Source organism: Spermophilus citellus (genome assembly GCF_964194105.1).
Source record: "Spermophilus citellus genome assembly, chromosome: 6".
NCBI lineage: Eukaryota > Metazoa > Chordata > Mammalia > Rodentia > Sciuridae > Spermophilus > Spermophilus citellus.
Window position 1 is genome coordinate 67,995,060 of NC_138187.1, and position 19,948 is coordinate 68,015,007.

The 19,948-nt window shown below is 30.4% G+C and overlaps 1 protein-coding gene across 1 annotated transcript in view; it reads left to right on the top strand.

Annotated features, from left to right (window-relative positions):
• LOC308651248 (coiled-coil domain-containing protein 7-like) overlaps positions 1-19,948 on the top strand; it is a gene marked incomplete at its 3' end in the record, with an annotated part of 163,719 nt that overhangs the window by 94,671 nt on the left and 49,100 nt on the right. The window contains exons 12-18 of the mRNA XM_081298187.1: positions 5-35; positions 415-504; positions 1,936-2,027; positions 3,370-3,424; positions 7,022-7,087; positions 10,615-10,821; positions 14,118-14,155. Of these exons, the coding sequence (XP_081154313.1) occupies positions 5-35; positions 415-504; positions 1,936-2,027; positions 3,370-3,424; positions 7,022-7,087; positions 10,615-10,821; positions 14,118-14,155 (579 nt within the window). The remainder of the gene's footprint in view (positions 1-4; positions 36-414; positions 505-1,935; positions 2,028-3,369; positions 3,425-7,021; positions 7,088-10,614; positions 10,822-14,117; positions 14,156-19,948) is intronic.

The window sequence follows — 19,948 nt, forward strand, 5'->3', positions numbered from 1 at the left end:
TCAGAGCTGAAGATGATCAAGGCTTATTAGAAGCTGTGAGTATGTCACTTTCAATTTGAAATTGCACCTTGTCCATGAGTTTTTAATAGCCTCTAGAAATTGCCAGTATTACATTATCCTAAATAGAGACACAATGTTTGCTCACTTTACTCAAAAGTTTTCTATGGAAATGTAAGCTGGAAAGCTTTGGGATGTTCTTTTAATTTTACTATACTTTATTATTACTCAGAAGCACTTCATTTATGAAATCTTAATATGTTATATTATATAGTCTTCAGAATATTTTCATTCATTACCAATCCTAGTTTTTATTAACCTTAATAATAGCTTTGTTATACAGATTAATAGCAATAATTCATTATTTTTAATGAGTTAATGAAAACTTTGGTCTTCATTATTATTATTTTTCTTTAGAAGTACAAACAGATGCAAAATGATTTTGAATTATTATCAGAGGAGAAATCAGTGCTGGAAAATGAACTACAAAAGTTGAAGGATATAGAGGTTGGTAAAACTTTAGTGTCTAAAATTGACATATAGTACCTAATGAAGCTGCTTATTTCAGGATAGGAATCAAAGTGATATTTAAATATTTTATAATATATTTTCAAAATTAAAAATTATAATAGTTGTACTTTAAAAATAAAATGTTATCTTCTAAATTATCACATTAATTATCAAAACAAAAATTATGCTATGAAAACATTCTGAAAGATATTTATCTGCCAAATATTTAACTTCATCAATTTATCAGTAAGTTAGAATTTTCAAGAATCTTTTACTTGCATTATATATTTCCTCTGCAATTAACTAATGGTTTGTCATAGTTCACTATACCAAGCACAGTGAATAGAAATGTCAAGGATAAAAAGTATTTTCTTGTTTTTATACAGCTTGTAAATTTAAATTATCGACAACAAAGTCAAATTGATTAGAAGTGAATTTTTATTTACCACTTAAAAACACCAGTTGTGTGGTTGGATGAACATATTATTGAATCCACTAATGTTGGATATTGATATTTCTTCCTTCCTAGAAGAAGAAGCCAACATAGTACTAGGAGATTAGCAATTTAATCAGTCAGAGAAGTAGTGATTCTATGTATTCATGTATTTCACAGATGGCTTCCTGAACTGTATTACTTTTCTATTGGCTTAATTGGTTACCTTAAGGTTTATAGTGTTTGACACAATCTACCTTCAAGTGATATTAAATCACTTGACATGTAAGAACTTTAATATGTTAGCCCTTCTCAGTCTTTATGCTATTGTTTTCATACATTTTACTACATCTGATATAACCCCCAAATATTTTGTTATTAGGATTTCTTTAAAAGACTATATATTTTTTTTTAAAAATTTTTAGTTGGTAGATGGTCACAATACCTTTATGTATTTTTTTAAGGTGCTGAGGATTGAAACCAGTACCTCACATGTGCTAGGCAGGCACTCTACCACTGAGCTACAGCCCCAGTCCCAACTATATTTTTTATAATGTTTATTCTAAACCATTTAACTGTATAGAAGTGCATAGTACTACTGTTTCTATTTTTCAAAGTGTATAATTGATGGTGTCTGTATGATGTGCTTCTAACCCATTTTCCCCATACATCCTGCAGGTTTTATTGCATGTGTTTGCATAGTAAAGTAATTTTCAGAATGTCATACACTACATTACAACAAAACTGACTGTAGTTTATCAGGGTGACTAAATTATTTCAATATATATTAACTTATATACATTTTGTATTCAAAAATACTATTACAAACAGTTCAACTATAATCACTAATTTTGGTTTGCTTCTGTTTAAATAAGTTTCTTTGAAACATAGTATAGTGACTCTTGGAGTAAAATGGAAACCTTAGTAATTTATATTTTCAAATATTTTCCCACAATTTTTTGTGTACTTAACCATTTATTTCTGGCTTATATAAGATTACACAGAAAAAACATGTAAGTGATCGAACAAAGAAAACTGTAAAAATAGAAAAGAAAAAAGACAAAGAAAAGCCAGAGGATTCAGAAAGGTAAGGCAAAGATACATGCTAATGTTTTTCTTCTTTGTTAATTGAAATTTTTATTTTTATTACATACCAATAATTTAAGGTCATATAAACACGACAGGTTTTTTAAAATATAAAATTAGGAAATAGTTTTATAAAAAGACCAGGATATGATTATGGGAAAAATCATCTAATTAATGCTTTGTACTTTGTTAAATCCCCAAATCAAATCCCCAGAATTTATTATTTTCTACTGGAGTTTTTATTTGTATTTATTTTTATAAAATTTAACTTTTATGTATAATGGCATAATTTTGCATGAACATACTTTATATACAGAGTTATGAAAAATGGTGTTGTGAATGGATAATTATGATTGTAATGCATTCCACTATTTAAAAAATGTAACATGATTAAAATATCCAGAAACATTAAAAAAGTAAACTTTTATGTATATGGATTATTATAAAATGACTTTATTAAATGAATGTTTTCATTAGTATTATAAAATAATCATTCCATTTTTAATTTGTTCACATCTTAAAATAGAAATATAGTTTTTGAAAAGAAACTGTGAATTTATTTTTAAAGAGTACCATGAATGCTAAAAAGAAATTTGTTTCAGTCATTTTTTTTGCTGCTGTGACTAAGAATAAGGACAAAAACAATTTTAAGGAGTAAAAGTTTGAGACCCAGGGTTTCAGAGGTCTCAATTCATAGATAGACGATTCCATTATTTGGGGCATGATGTGAGTGGCAGAAAAGTGGCAGAGTAAAGCAGCTGGAAACATAGAACCAGGAAGCAGAGAGAACTCTGCTGAACAAGGACAAAATATATACCCCAAAGGCATGCTCCCTGATACCAATCTCCAGCTAACCCCTATGTGCCTACAGTTACCACCAATCCCTTTCATGTGATAAATGCACTGATTAGGTCAAGCCTTTTATAATCTGATATAAATCTCTTATAACCCAGTAACTTTGTCTAAACTTTCTTGCATTGTCCCATGCATGAGCTTTTGGGTAACACCTCACATATAAACCATAACAAAATTCACTGGACAAAAGGTTTTTGTCTTTGACTTAGAGAAGAAAAAATGACCAGTATTTTTTGAAAATATCAGCACTTCATGTTTTATTCTCTCTTATCTCCCTTCTTCATATTCTTAATTATACCAGTAAGAAGTTAGCCTGACATGTGTTACTAAATTGTTATCATTTAACCTGTATTGATTTAGTAGCTTTTAAAAAATAAGAATTCTTAAAATTGTTATTCATTTGGAATTCTTTAAAATTCTCTTTAAGAAAGCAAAGCAGTGATGAATTTTAGAATATTATTTACATTTTAAAACATTTTTAATTACAGGGTGTTGTCTCAAGGAATCCAGCTTAAAGTAAAAGAAAGTTTGTTTCAAGTCCAGGTAACACATACTCTCTATAAGTTTATGTCCTTGCATTTGTAAAACTCAGGCACACAATTCATAGAGGCAGTCTGCAGTTCGCAGCTAGATGAACTTTTCCAAAGGCATGTCATATTATAGCATCATGCTTTTTTTAAATGCCAGCTAGGAATCTCTTTGTCTGCTAACTCAGAATCTTGTACAATGTAACTGATCATGGGGGTGGTATCCCGTCACCCTTGATATATAATATAACATAAGAGAGTAGCATTCCATCACTCCCATATGCTATTAACTAGAAGCAAGTCACAGGTTCTACCTACCTTCAAAGGAAGTGGATTATACAGAGCATTACCATATTGCTGAAGATCAGGATGCTATCCTTGAATTCTGCCTATGGTTTATTTTAGCTAGCACAGTATTTTCTATATTTAGAAAGAAAAATCTATTAGCTGTACATGGTAGCATGCACTTGTAGTCCCAGCTACTTACGATGCTGAGGCAGGAAGTCATTTGAGTTGTTGAATTGGAGACCAGACTGGGCAATAACAGGGAGATCCTGCCTCAAAAATTTTTTTTAAATAATCAGATTATTAATATTAGAAGTCTTAAGGCTGATTGTGCATGGTGGCACATGCCTGTATTTCCAGCAGTTTGGGAGGCTGAGGTAGGATAGTGAGTTCAAAGCCAGCGTCAGCAATGACAAGGTGCTAAGCAACTCAATAAGACCCTGTCTCTAAATAAAATACAAAATAGGGCTAGGGATGTGGCTCAGTGATTGAGGGCCCCTGAATTCAATTCCTGGTACCCCTCCCTACCACTGTGGCTTAGAGCTGAATCTGCCTAGAAGAAGAGTTCTTTTTCTCATTCATCAAAGACACTCTATCGACTAGCAGTCAATAACCATAGTTGCACCTAACAAAAATTATGCTTAGATAAAATGATATTCAAATATTAGGTTATTCTATTAGCTTTTGATTTTCAGATTATTTGTTAGAGAAATAGAGTGCATTTATTGTAGACAAACATCTCATTGGATGATTTGCAGCTTTATCATGTGGAGATAAGAAAAGATAATTGAATTTTAATAAAAACTTTTAGAAAATGGAAATATTTATACATATTTTAATATTCCATGGGTTAAATAATGTACACCATATTTTCACACCCCGGATGTAGTTACTTTTATTCCGTGTTTGTAGAAAAGATATGGAATAAATAGACTAGGTGTACAGAATTATCAAGTATACTCTGGTTGGACTAAATAGTCTAAGGACTCTTTCTTTTTGTAGGTGGCACTAAAATGATTACAAGCACAAATTGAAATGTGATCTTCCCATTGTTTTCAAGGGTCATCACCTTTCTAAAGTGACAGAACTTTTATATATATATATATCCTATGCATAGTGCCAAGAACTTTGTTTTTCTGCAAAAACTCTTTACTATCTACTCCCAAATGTGAAGTCTATAATGCAAATGTAAACAGTAACTTTAATTAAATTCTATATTTCCTTCATAAAATTGAATAAATTTCCTGTATCTTACATAATATATTATATAGGAGGTACAGAACTGAAAAATGCTGATTTTTTCCCCTGAATTTATGGTTGCTAAAGGATTTTGAAGCTGAAATGTAGAACATAAGCATGGGAAACATAATGTTTCCAACTAGGTCCAGCAAAATAAATGGCATAGTAGCTAAGAATTTGTAGTTTGAGTAACACTGTGGAAAGATAGAAATAAAGTAGCAATACTACTTAAGGGAAATTCAGTACTTGAGTCTGATAGGAGTTTTGAATTAAACATAATAGTAGTAGGAAGCCTAATAGGTGCCATTTACTAATGACATCAGTAGTTTGAATTTGATTGAGTAGGAAATGGGGTCGTATTGAAGAATATTAGAAATGAGCCACTTGGTATTTTTTATTGAGATTATTCTTCCAACTATATCAATGATAAATTTTGGAGTATAGATTGGATTTTTCAATCAGCTTATGGCTCTTATGCAGGCTAAACATCTCCAGCCCAAATTATATAAATTTATTAAGATAGAATTATAAATAGCATTACTTATAATCTAAATTTATACTATTGCCAATGGGAAGATTTAATTTTATTTAAAACTAATATAGTGCATTTCTAATCAGAATTCAAAAAGAAATTTTTTAAAAGGGAAAAATACTTTGAAGATTATATACAATTTACCTATAAAGTAATGTGAGAGCCTTCTTCTTTCAATTTATTTTGAGATAATTGATGAATCTATTTGTCTTTGTAAATTTTGATATAAATTCATCCATCTTAATGTTTTTACAAATTTGTTCATTAGAATTTTACTCTGTATTAGTGTTCTCTTTTTGTATCTATAGTTATATTGTTTTTCCACTTCTTTTCGATTTACAAAAATATTTGTTTTGTTTGCTTCCCTTCTTTCCCTTTTATTTAGGGAAATAAACAAATAAATCTCAGGGGATTACCTACTGTAGTTGTTTTTAGTTAACCAGTTTTGGGTTTCATTTAGTTGTTTTATTGTTGTCTTTCTTGTTATTATTTTCTATTTAATTATTTCCAGCTTTATCTTTATAAATTGATTTTACTTTTTTATTTTGTTTAGTGTTCATTTTTTGATAATTTGCATTGTTTTATGTTATATAATTAATTCATTTATTTTAAGCTTTACTTAATAGTAGTAACACACTATCCAAGCAAAACACTATACAAATTTCACTGAATAAAACTTTATTTGTATTTCATAGATATTTGAGGGTTTTTTGTTTCAAAATGTTTTTAGTTCACATTCTCATTGTTGATTTTTCTTTTATGGAATTATTGCTGTCTACTTGTTTTAAAAGATTTTCTTCATGATCAAGTACATGTTTGTTTTTTATCTATTGTTCTATAACAGACAACACTAAAAGTTGGAGATTTAATACATCAATGGTTAATTATTTCTCATTGATTTTTGAATTGACTGGGCTCAGCTGAATTGTTCTTCAGCTATTATATGCCTTGCATGACTTCAAGAGGGCTTGCTTTCAAGCTAAAATCATAAAAATCTGAATCCTACCTAGGACTATTCTTCCAGGTATCACGTTCCATTCAACTCTCCTACTACTTGATTGCTCATCAGTATTTATTTGCATTTTTGTCCAGAGTTTATGGTTGTTAGCTGTAGCATGGCTTGTTTAGTGGAAACTTGTTCTGACATACCAGAAGCATAACTGGGGACTTTAGATATGTTCCTCTATTTTTCATCTGATGGACAATTTCTGAGATCTTTCATGTGTAATAGAACTCACTCATTCAAACAAAACCAGAACTCTTTATGTTGTGGTGTGTAAAGACTCATTTGGAATGTTTCTATTTAAATATTCAGGTCTAGAGAATAGGAGAAATAAAGTGTTTAATGTACATCGAATTTACCAGATTCTGATCAATTTATTGCCTATGGGAAATCTTTAGCTAATATCTACCCAAATCTGTGCCTGAGAAATATGCAGTTAAATGTGTGTGTTCAAATCATTATTTTGACTCTATGGACTTTAGAAAAGTAGTAATTATAAAAAAATTAATTTAAAAATACCCATGTGAAGAACTTTTTCTCTTATTACTTCCTAGAAACGAGCAGATGCTCTGGAAACTGAGAACAGAGTTCTTCAGGAACAACTAAAACAGGCTTTACAGGTAGAGGATATCACGTTACTTGAAAATTATTATAAATGAAGAACATATTCATAATGAACTTTTCAAATGAATAATTGCAGCCTTATAAATAAATAGATTTATATATTATTCTATGAATTTTAAAATACTACTTTATGCAATGTGAATATATTAATAAAATATAATATTCACTCTTATCAAAATCAGTAAACTAGAAAAAAGTATACTTTTTTTGGGGGGGGGGCAGGGGTTGAGGGTACCAGAGATCTGTGAGCCAGATCTCCAGCTTCATTTTCTATTTTATTTAGAGACAAGGTCTCACCATGTTGTTTAGCACATTGCTTTTTCTGAGGCCGGCTTTGAACTTGCAATCCTCCTGCCTCAGCTTCTCTAGCTGCTGGGATTACAGGCATGCAACACCATACCCAACAAAAGTAATAAAACAAAGCAATCTCTTTCAAATTCAAAGAAAATATACTTGAAATTGCAGGCATTTTAATAAAACTCCGTAAAGTGAAGATATTTACTCTCATGCTAATTTTCAAATTCTAGCTACTAAGATGAGAAATGAAAGAAACCACAAATGTTTTAATAAATGGATAGACAAAAATATAATTATTTGTATACTATATAAATTTATAAAAATATACAATTTAAATAACAGTGATAAATTAAAAAATTGGCTGGGACAAAATAAGATAGATTTAGAATAGAGAATAATAAAGCAAAAGATTTTATTTTTATCCAAAATTATTTAAACATAATTATTCCTTTATAATTAAGAAATTATAAAAATTAGTATAGCATGATATTAAGATAGCATATTAAAAAAAACAATGCAGAGAGCTTTATATGAAGAAAAATTACAGAACTTTACCAGTGATACAGATGAACAGTGAAGAAATAAAAATTTATAATGGATTTTAGAAAATTGATATTGTTAGTATTTTGATTTCCATATACCCCAAATTGATATACCAACTTAAAACAATTACTTTTACATACAAATAGAATTATTTTTGAATTTAAAAATTAATATAAGATAAAAGGAGATAAGAAAATGGTAATTATACAAAAGAAGAGCAAATAAGGAGGACTCACTCATCAACATATAAATAAATCTGTAATAATTAAATCACTGAGATTCTGGTTCTGGTACTGAATGGAAAGTTCAGAAACAAATTCAAAGAAATATAATAATTTAGCATTTTATATACTTTTAGTTATTAGAAGTTTTCATAGAAGGATACAGTAGCCACACAAAGTAAACATTAAAGGAAAATAGCTAGGTTTCTCTTTCATGAAAAACCAAAATAAATTGCAGATTGTTTTAAGATCCAAAAGTAATAAATGGACTATGAAGATATTAGAATAAACACTGGATAACAGCTAAATGGTATTGACTAAAGTAAGCACCATACCCCACAATAATGTTAATAAATTTAATTTGATATAAATTTAAAAATTTTTATAATAAAAAACAAGATATAAAGATAAAAGGAAAATATTTTTATTTTATATGGAGATGTTTCACAAACATATAAGAAATATGGACATCCTTTGCCTAAAATATTTAAATAACACAAATTGGAAAGACATAATTCAGAAATGCTAATAAAGGCATACAAATATATTCAACCTCACTAATTATTGAATCAATGCAACTTAAAGTAACAGTGGAATAGGTTTTTTTAAACCTAACATTTTGGTAAAAATTTAAGGAACAGAAATACCTATATTTCTTAATGGATGCTGAAATGAATAATCTTTCACATATTTCTATTTTCACTAAGAATTTGTATTTTTCTGAAAGAAAATTTATGGCAAAAGTCTTGGAAAGCTATAGCCATTTTGTTATGCAAGTTCTAAAAATTTACAAAAAGAAAAAAGTGTTCAGAAATTTTATGCTAATATGTAAAGTAATATTTTTTTAACTGAAAAGGTTTTGAAATGATTTAGAAGCCCACTGATAAGGAATTTACTAAATATATTATGGTATATTACTAAATACATTAGCTGGATGTGGCAGCTGGAAGTTTGCTGGGGCCCCTTCGGCTGTGGCTCTCAACAGTTATCTACTCTGGTAAATGTATGTTTATTGTCATGGAAACATACCTATGATATTAGCATATTATGTGACTATGTATAGTATGATTCAATATAAATAAAAATTAAATATATATATATATATATATATATATATATATACACACACACACCAGTATATTTAGAAATAACTTTAAAAATTATGCATCAGAAAGTGATTTTTCTCTTCATGGTGAGACTTTTTTTGAATTTTATTTTTATTTATATTATTTCTAATAAAAACTATAAAAAGAGACATTTTAAAGAGAAATTTATTTCTAGAAGGAATAAATAGCTTAGTTTCCAGTTTCTTTCATTCTTTGTTATTATGGTGGTAATTGTCCTGCTTATCTACCACTTTTAGTAATAAATACTTGTTATTTTTATTTTGCCATTATAATAGAGTCTTAAAAGAAACTTGGAGAAACACCAATGTTTTAAAAAATTGCCCTTAAAAATGGAAGGTTTTGCTAGGCATGGTGGTATACTGTAATCTCAGCAATTCAGGAGGCTGAGGCAGGAGGATCACAAGTTCAAAGCCAGCCTGTATCAAAATAAAAAATGAAAAGGGCTGGGATGTGGTTCAGTGGGTTCAATCTCTGGTACAAAAAAAAAGTAAAAATAATAAATAACTAATAATAATAAATGAAAGTTTTCGATTTTTAGCAGTGAAGGAATATTTATTCTTGGCCAAGAATAGAAAAAGTGGGAGATAAATTTGCAAATAAATTTCTCTACCTGTTGAGGATCTAGAGATAACAGGGGAAATGAAATGAGGTTAGGGCTGGGAAGATTTTCTGGTAATCTGGGTACCACTTCTTTTCACTCGTTTTTTGGTTCTTTTCAGTTGTGTCATGGCAGTTGTCAGGTCTCAGGGTACTGGGAATATGTGATTTAGCATGCAGATGGATAGTACTGAAGTCATTCTGGCAGACATCTTAGATATAACAAATTTCATCCAACACCAGAACTTCTGTAACTTGGCCTACTGGCATCGGTTTTGGAGGTTTCAATCCAGGATCATTGGCCCATTGATTTGGGGCCTGTGTCGAGGCAGTAGACAATGCTCTACAGCTTTTAATTTTAATTATCAAACTTTAAATTATCCATTATACCAAAGGTTTAACTTAGTTTCCTCTGACTACTAAATAAAAATGAGCTGGATGTGGTAGCCTCACCTGTCATCTTCTTAACTACTCTGAGGGATGAGGCAGGAGAATCTAAGCAAGAAGGGGTGAGTTAGCAAGACCTTGTTTCAAAACAAAAAATAAAATGAGCTGTGATGTAGCTGAGTGGTAGAGCATCTCTGAGTTCAGCTGTCAATATGAAAATAATAATATTAGATATTTAAAAATTGAGAAATCATATGGGCATAAATAAATGTGGATTCCTGGAGGTTGTAGTATTGTCAGGAAAATGTCACAGAAAACAATGCTTGACAAATTTTACTTTCTTAAAAACAGGAAGCAGAAAGAAGTAAGCTTCAACTTGACTATTTCCTAAATCAAGGGGTGGAGCTTATTAAAAGTGAAGGGAAGACCAAAACAATGGAAATGGGTTTTGGTAAAACACAAGGTGAACATTCAAAAAATATGCCATTGGACAGAGAGAAAAGGGCAGCATTTGTTTCAAATTCAGGTGAACAAAGGACAAATGATATAATCCAAGAGGTAAGGAAATAACCAAAATAGAAATAGTAGTATGTGTTGTAGTAAATTTATCTTTCATATCATTACTTACTTCTTTTGCCTTTTTTCTTAAAGGTTTATCAATTCATTATTATCTTGTATAACAAACTATAAATTATGTATGTATGGATTTTGAATGATCATTTAAGCATCTGATATTTGAGAAACAGAAGAAAACAGGGTTTGAAAACTAATGATATCCTGCTATAAATTAATAAAATTAAATATAAATTCAAAATTATGGAGAAAAAAACTCTTAAAAATGTCTTATTTTTGTTTCTGTGAAGACAATAGATTCAGAAACTCTTTTTAACTTTGTTCAGACTTGACCTCCAGGCCATTGTACAGGCTTTTGTAATGCATATTGTAAATATTTTATTGTATCACACTGATATACACTTTATGCTTTAATTACATTGTACTTTAATTCATTTAAATTACTGTTTCCTGTCACATTCAGGATTTTGAATATTTTATTCTCTTTTCTTGAAACCCTGTTTCTTCAATTCGTCTTTTCAAAAATTCATCTTGTTTAAAAATAAATGAGAATCAAAAAATAGTAGTATGGCTGGGGATGTTGCTCAAGCGATAGCATGCTCGACTGGCATGCACGGGGCGCTGGGTTTGATCCTCAGAACCACATAAAAATAAAATAAATATGTTGTGTCCACCCAAAAACAAAAAAAAAATTTAAAAATTCTCTCTTTCTCTCTCTCTCTCTCTCTCTCAAAAAAAAAATAGTAGTATTTCACTTATCTTTTGCTGCATAAAAATTACCTCAGAATTGAGTGGTTCAGACAATGAATGTATTAATTATCTCACAGTATTTGTAAGTTAAGGATCCAGATGTATAACTAAAAGGAACCAATAAAAGAAAAATAGAATTTAAGTTTGCCTTAGCTGGGTCCTATGGCTCAGGATCGCTCATAAAGATTTAATCAACATATTCTTCATTTATCTTAAGATCCAAGTAGATCTTAAATGTAGTTAATATGTTGATATGTTAATATCAACATATTAACTACATTTATCTTAAGATCCAAGTAGAGGAGAAAGTACTTCAAGTATTTCACTGGGCTCACATTTGAATGCAACATTCATTAGGCCTCAGATCCTTGCTGGCTGCTGGCTTGAGGTATCAGTACTTTTTCATGGGGGTTTCTCCATAAGAAAGTTTACAACATACAAGCAAGGGCAGAGAGACATAGAGATCAATAGATGGAGAGAGAAAGAGAGTGAGGGAGGGAGGGAGGGAGGAAGAGAATGCCTTAAACCTAATTTCAGAAATGACATCTCATCACTTTAATCATATCACTTTCATTAGAAGTTTAGAAGTAGTAGCATTATGAACAGTTCACAAATAACAATATATCATAGGCATGAATACCCTGAGGCAGGGAACAATGGAAGCTGGCTATTTTAGAGGCTTCCTACTAAACATAGATTGGTATGAGATTGTGATAACTCCCAAACTGAATGCTAAATTAAGCAGTTTGATCTTCAATACTCAGGAAAGGAAGAAACACTGAAAGTTTTAGGTAAATGAATAATAAGTAATATCTATGTTTTTCAACATAGAAAGTAATTATACCATTGATGAGGCAGATGGAGTCTTCTCTTTCATTGATCCTATAATTAATGAAGTCTTTTGTGTATATTGTAAATATGAACTTATTTAAATGTATTTTTTTTTGCTAATTTAACTCTTTTGGAAGCTATGACATTGCTGTATCAAAATAAAGCTTTCTCTAAGGTTAGAAACATCCAATGCTCTTGGATCTGGGTTTCACAGAGATTCTAGCTTGTCACCCTGTGCTATGGGGAATGGAAGCCTAAAATCTAAAAGGGGTAAAGAAGAAAATATTTGGATTTCTTCTACTAGACACTAAATTATATTATACAAAGGTCTGACACACACACACACACACACACACACACACACGTGTGTGTGTGTGTGTGTGTATATATATATATATATATATACATATATATATATATATATATGTATATATATATATATATATATGACATTTTGGAAAAGTAGTTCTTATATTGTTTTCATATCTGCTTTTAAGATTTTTTTTGTAGAAGAGCCATCTTTTTAAAATTAACTATTACATCTTCTGTTAAGAACTATCAAGATTATATACAAACCCTTAGTGAAATATAGTAATACTTTATAATAATATAATGAGGATAAAATAAGGTTTATGAACTGCTTTTCTATATTGTGAAGCACTATGTAAATGTTTTATTGTATCATTATTTAGCTCTGTCCTAGTTTTCTGTGTAGAGTGTAGGAAAATCCTTTTTGATATGTTAATTAGTATCAAGGCTAATTATTTTGACATATAGACACAAAATGTATAATGGCTCAAACATTATACTTTATTTCCTTGTGCTAATAGTTTAAGAAGTTAAAGGTCAGTATTCAAGGTAGAGAGTTGTCTCCAAGGCCATTCAGGTATCCTGGCATGTGCAGTCTTTACCATCTTAAATGTGATGTCTTGCACCACACTAGGCATAGATATCAACTATCAGAAGAACAAACAAGAGTAATTTTCATTGACAAGGGTGGAAGTGGAACATATCATTTTCTTTCATATTCTCTTTGCCACATTTAACTTCAGGGGGAATTTAGGAATGTATACTAGCAATGTGACTAAGAAGAAAAGAAAATTAGTTTGGTAAACACAAGTTTGCACGTAGGTAAGGATAAGCCAGCTAATCTCTGCATAAAAGAAACCAAGTTAGATGAAATTCAGGCCTGGAGTAAAACCTAGAATCAACATTTATGGTGTAGGGAAATATGTATCATGTTCCCAAGAGATAGTCTATTAGTGAAATCACATTTTTAAATTCACAGGTTTTATATATTTTAATCACACACCTCAATAAATATAGTGTGCATTCAGATCATACATTTTATAAAAATTTATAAAAAGCAGTATTATGTTTGTATATTGTATGTATTAGCCTTACAAACTCTTCCAAATTGATGTTGAAAAATGATTATATAATATACGTTTAAAGTAATTTTATTTACTAAAAGTGTTTGCTCTTAATTTAGAAAAGTAAAGTATCATTTGGTGACCTGTTCTCCTATAATGTCTATTCCAATGATAAAATATGGTAATTTATTATCTTTTTTTGATAACCTTAGTATTACACAACTGTCATATTAAGAAAAGTATTTTGAATGATATTTTTTAAATGATCTAATGTAAATATTTTATATGTATTTGGTATATTAAGATGTATTATTATCTTTATCACAGATCCCAATCGTCCAAAATCAAAGACCAATTGAAGAAAGGTAAAACATTTAAAAATTTTTGTTCTTTTTCTAATTTTATGAGTTCATACATCTGTGATGAAAATATCCAATCAAAATCCAGTGTCTAAAACTTGTTGATTTATATCTTTGCTTATAATATTGTACCCATATATTTGAAGTACATTTTTTTGAAACACATTTTAAATAGAGAAAAATGTGAAACTTTAGATGTCAAAGACTGAACAATTTTAATTCAGTGAGAAATCAAAAAGCTTAAATGAAAAATTTGAAGTAAGAACAGAAGCAATTAAATTTCCAGAGAGTAGGAACTGCCCCTGACCTTTGTTTCAAGTTTAGTTATCGAAATTCATGACCTAGATTAGTAGGATTTTTTTTTTGATACTGGAAATTTAACCTAGGAACACTTTACTACTGAGCCAAATCCCCAACCCTTTTTATTTTTATTTTGAGAAAGGATCTTGCTAAGTTTTCCAAGGCCTCTCTAAGTTGTCAAGGCTGACCCTCTAAATTGCAGTCCTCCTACTTCAGCTTCCTGAGTGACTGTGATTACAGATGTGCACCACCATGCTTGTCATGACTTATATTTTTAAACAACTCACTTGAAAACATTTTTGAATGTGATTTTTTCTCAGTTACTTGATAAATATATATGTGTTAATATATATTTATAAACATATATAAATTTAAATATATATTGTTTATATTTATGTATTATATACATACAAATGTACATAAATGTTTGAGTTTATTGATTCATCCAGTTAGAAAACTTGTAGTATTCCATTGTGAGTCTGTATGATTAGCCATATTAATAGTAACATGAATAGCCATAGAAATAGTAAGCCTGAACTATAGGTATTAGTAACAGCAAATTCTGTCATTAAGAGTTACATTGTTATTTGGTGAAAATAAGTTGTGTCAATGTTTCCTTTTTTGTTGACATAAATTATTGAGAATTCAAATAAAATATACATGAGGAATTTGTTAACTCCTTAATTTTACAGAGCCTAATGTGTAAAATTTTTTTGGTTTTGATTACCATGTAGAAAAGAAAAAAGAATTACCTACAAATACGTATTTCTCTCCTTTATTACCATTTTTAATATTTCTAGATTATATATCTAGATGAATTACTAAGTATTAGGTAGTAAGTGTGATGATTAATGGTCAAAGCTTTGAAAAGTTCCATTTTTCATGTTTGTAGAGATTATATTTTTTTAAAGTGTGTATTTTTTATATTTCAAAAGAAAATTGAACATTGGTTTACTTTTTTGCTTTGCAAACTTATGGGTAGCTTTCTTGTAATGTATTCCTTTACATTTTATATGTGAATGGTCAGCATTGTGAGCATTTAATTGTTGCTGATGAATTTGGTAGACTGTACACTAATGCATCTCAGAAAATATAAACATTGCCTTTAAGGGGGGGGGGCATTTTAGGACTGGGACACAGCTCAGTTGAGAGAATGTGTGCCTAACCTGCACTAGGCCTGGGTTTTATCTTCAGCATTGAAAAAAATAAATATTTTAAAGAGAATCTCTACACTTAAAAAGGACATAATAAAGCAGCCTCAGTCACCTTTCATATGGTAACAACAGACTGAGGATCATAAGGAATGTAAGATTAGGGGGAAAGAGCATAGAATTAATATCAAATAATTCCTCTTAAACTTGATTGACTTAATATCAAATAATTCCTCTAGAAACTTGATTGATGTAATATTCACTAACCTCAGGAGGAAGATTATTTTAATTCATTTCAATTCAATTGAGCTCTAATGAGGAAGTATTAACAGTTCATTCTATGCAAGGCATTGTGCTAGATTTTATGGGATATAAAGGGTGGCAAATATATGGCCATTGCCTTCAATGAATTAACTATCTGGTAAAGTGGGCTAGACATGTACAGAATAAGTAGAGTGTAATAAAATGATGCATTCTACAAGAAGTTACCAAAATGTTCTATAAAAGGGAAAATGGTTGCCTCGAATGAACAAGGCCCTGGGTTAAATCCCAGCACCACAAAAAAAAAAAAAAAAAAAAAAAAGGAGAATGGTTATTTTTGTATCTTAACATACAAAAAAGCAGAACATTAATTCATGCCTATTTTTCTCCATATACTACACAATTAATTATTAAATTTACTCATTCATTCAGTCATTAAACCCAGTCATTCAACAGATGTTTTTGACACCTTCATATGCCAAGTGTTTTCTAGATATTCTAGATTACTTCTGGCTACATAGCATTTAATTTAAGAAAGAGTTGGGTTAGATTTTACAGGGAATATAAGCAAAGGATTTTCCAAGTGGACAGAACTTTGTTTCAAGGCAAAGATGAGGGTGCTTAGAATCTACACAGTGTGGCTAGAGAAAGGCCAGTCATTGATTTTGTTTGAAGTCTTGATTAAGGACAATAATGGGAAATAAGACATGAAATAGGCTGTTTTAGTTTGATAGGTTTTATAGAATTGCCCATAACAGCTTTAAGTTAAATAATGCTAAATATTATAAAAGTTCAAAATATAAAGCACAAAGCACAATATTATTCATCAACCTTCATTTTGGGTTACTTCTTAGATCCTAATAGAATTTCTGAAATACTTTGGAAAAGTCTCCTAACCTTCAGAGAGTGGATGGGAGTGAAGTAAGGAGACCCAACCTGAGCAGACACATGGTATTGCTTACAATAAAGTACAGTTTTTTTTCCCACTTTGCAGCATTTAACAATTTATTTTGGCGTAGGGAACAAATAGTAGCAAATATTTAAACAATAGATTTTAATAATTTATTGTTTCACATCATATGTGTTCTTATGAATTTCGATGCTGTAACTTTAAGAAACAAAAATATAAACTATTTCTTGGCGATTTATTTTTCAGATATTCATATCCAACATACTTCTTTTCTAAATCTTTTTGTTAGAACTTGTATGTCCCCAATATTATTTAGGGTTATTATAAAGCACAAAAACATACAAAAAAAGCAGAACATTAATTCATGCCTATTTTTCTCCATATACTAGACAATTAATTATTAAATTTACTCATTCATTTAGTCATTAAACCTATTCATTCAACAAATGTTTTTGACACCTTCAAATGCCAAGTATTTTCTAGATATTAAGTTTTGTTGATAAGTAAGGCAGATAATATCCCTTTCCTTTATGTGCTTATATTTTAATAGGAAAGTTAGACAATAAATAAAAATAAATGAACAAGATAATTTTAGAAGTCAATAAGTGAAAATAATAAAAATACATATCAGAGAGTCACAGGGAATAATAACTTAGATCGGGTGGTCACTGAAGGTATTATTTAATGACAAAGAGGATTTCTAATTTTGAAATAAAAAATCTCATAAAATGTTTTGTTCTTTTCTAGTTTTTATCAGAATAAACTCCTATAAATGAAAAGTCATATTACCATTGAAAGCTCTAGAGATCTCATAATATTTAACTATTTTTGTTACACTTATAAGGAGCTTATTACTGGTATCTACATTATAGGCATATGGTAAATTTTTGGAAGAAACCTAATAATCTGAAAAGCAGTCGAGGGTACAATATCTCCTGAATTGATATTATTCCACAGAGAGGTATATTTGAACTGGGAGAGCTGGATTCACCATAGAAATTCTAGGGGAATTGGGAGAGTATAGATAAGATCCACTTAACCATGTAGCAGTGAGAGCTTGCTGATTGGGGGAATGGGCATAGCATAGTCCTGATAAGCTTGCTCTGCTGAATAACCAAAAGGGAGAAGAGAGAGAGCCATCAGGGCCATCCAGAAATAAAGACTTGTCTCTCCACCATTGGGAGTCTCATTGATAAGTCTCTCCATTAGCTCTGGTTGTTACCTGGTCCTGAATATGCTAATTTCCACAGTATTGTCTAGGAGAAAATTATTAATAAGATCACCAGGTGGGTTAGGTAAAGGTGCAAAGCTAAAAATAATAATAAACTCACATTATGTGCTCTAATTCCTGGCTAGCCACAGAAAAGTGTTTTGGGAATGTCTATTAATATCTGGAATAGGAAAGAGAAAGTCATTTTTCACCTCCCTTGAGGGCTGACTGTTTCCCAGGGTCAGACAAGTTCATATCTAAAAAACATTTATTATTTCTCCAAGAAATGAGCCATATTGTTGTTTGAAGTGATTGATTTAGCAACGTCCTACCACTTACCATGTACCATTAAAGTTCAATTGCAGTGTCAGAAGAGGAGGTCTGCCAAATCACCTGATATAAAGACAGTGTCTGTCTTTTAAATGAACAATATGTTGTATTCATCATGTACTTAGGTCAAAGCAAGGGGTTAAAAAAAAGAAAAAAGAGTATATTATTCCTCTTGACTCCTAACTCCTTCCTAAATGCTTTGGAGTTCAAACATGAAGGAGGGGCCTTTAAATAATATGACAACCTGTAGCTTGTAAATTATCAGGGAATGCTGGACCAACAAGTACTGTGGAGGTGTTTTTCAAAGAGGCTGGTTTAATTAGCAAATGAAATAAACTTGATGGATGATGGTGGGTTCTATGTCTTTGAAATACTTTGAAAGATGTCATTTTCTTCCTTCATTGTGCTATGAATTCAAACAGGAACCCAGTAAGGTAGTCATTATACATTCTTGACTGCTTTTTTCATGTCTCATATTTTCTTTTAGATTCAGTCCTTTCTCTTGGTATCTCCATATTAAAAATAAAAATCGATTTGTGACTAATTTGTTGTGCCTATTTCCTTTGGCAGGAGATACCTCAGAAAACTACGTGTTTAAGAAGTCTGTCATAGGTGTCCCAATGGCCTTACCATGAAACTGTCCAATAGCAATGATTCATGAATCATTGTACAAATTTAATTCAGTCATTCTAAGGCAGTTTGTGCTCTATGGACATGAATGATGCCTGAAATTCACCCAATTTTGAAGGATATTCATATGCCATGGAATGTCAACAACCTACTATTCCTATAGTAGATGAATGCAGTATTCCATAAGATTTTGTCACCTTTGAGAGAGGCTATCGCATTAGTTAATCCTATTTTATTGTCATTTGTCAAATCTTACAGGCAAAGATCTTACTGAGACAATGGTTGGTTAAAACAGAAGGGAGACATCTCTGTGTTGAATAAGTATAAGACCACATTTTGTGAATTTGGGTAAGGTCTTATGTGACAGGATTGGCCCCTGATAGGATGTGATATATCCGCCTTTTAATAGAGTTTCCCTGGGCTTTTACCTCCTTAGGAGATTTTGGTTTTATAAAAACCATTTGTGGAATAGGAATGTTGGGTTGAAGACTAAGAACACCTGCCCAGTTAGGCTCAGTAATAAGATAGCAGGAACTTTCCAAAGAAAATATACCATTTAGCAATAGAAGGAAGTCATTGAGTTCAAAGATCCAGGAGGTGACAACAACATGAAGTATTATTTTCCAAGGCTTCAGTCATGATAAGTTGCTTAGACTTATCTGTATTTTGTGAGTAGACAGGATATAACAATCTAAAGTTAAAACTTGTTTTCATGATGCCTGGACTTATTCTAAAGCTTTTTAGTGTAAGGGCTTTTCATATAAAAGTAGTTGCATTGATACAGATGCTTTAAAGAATCAATCAGGTATAGAACGCGATGTCACCACTAAAGTCATTTGTGTTTGGGGTTGCAGAATCCATAAATTTTCCTTTGAAGGATATGGAATGTGTGTTTTTGATGCTGTCTATATGATGACTTCTTGCTTCCAAGTTGAGTTGAATGACAGGTCCTAGATTATGTTTTTATTTAAAGTTTTCTTTAATCTGATGTACTTAACAAATATACA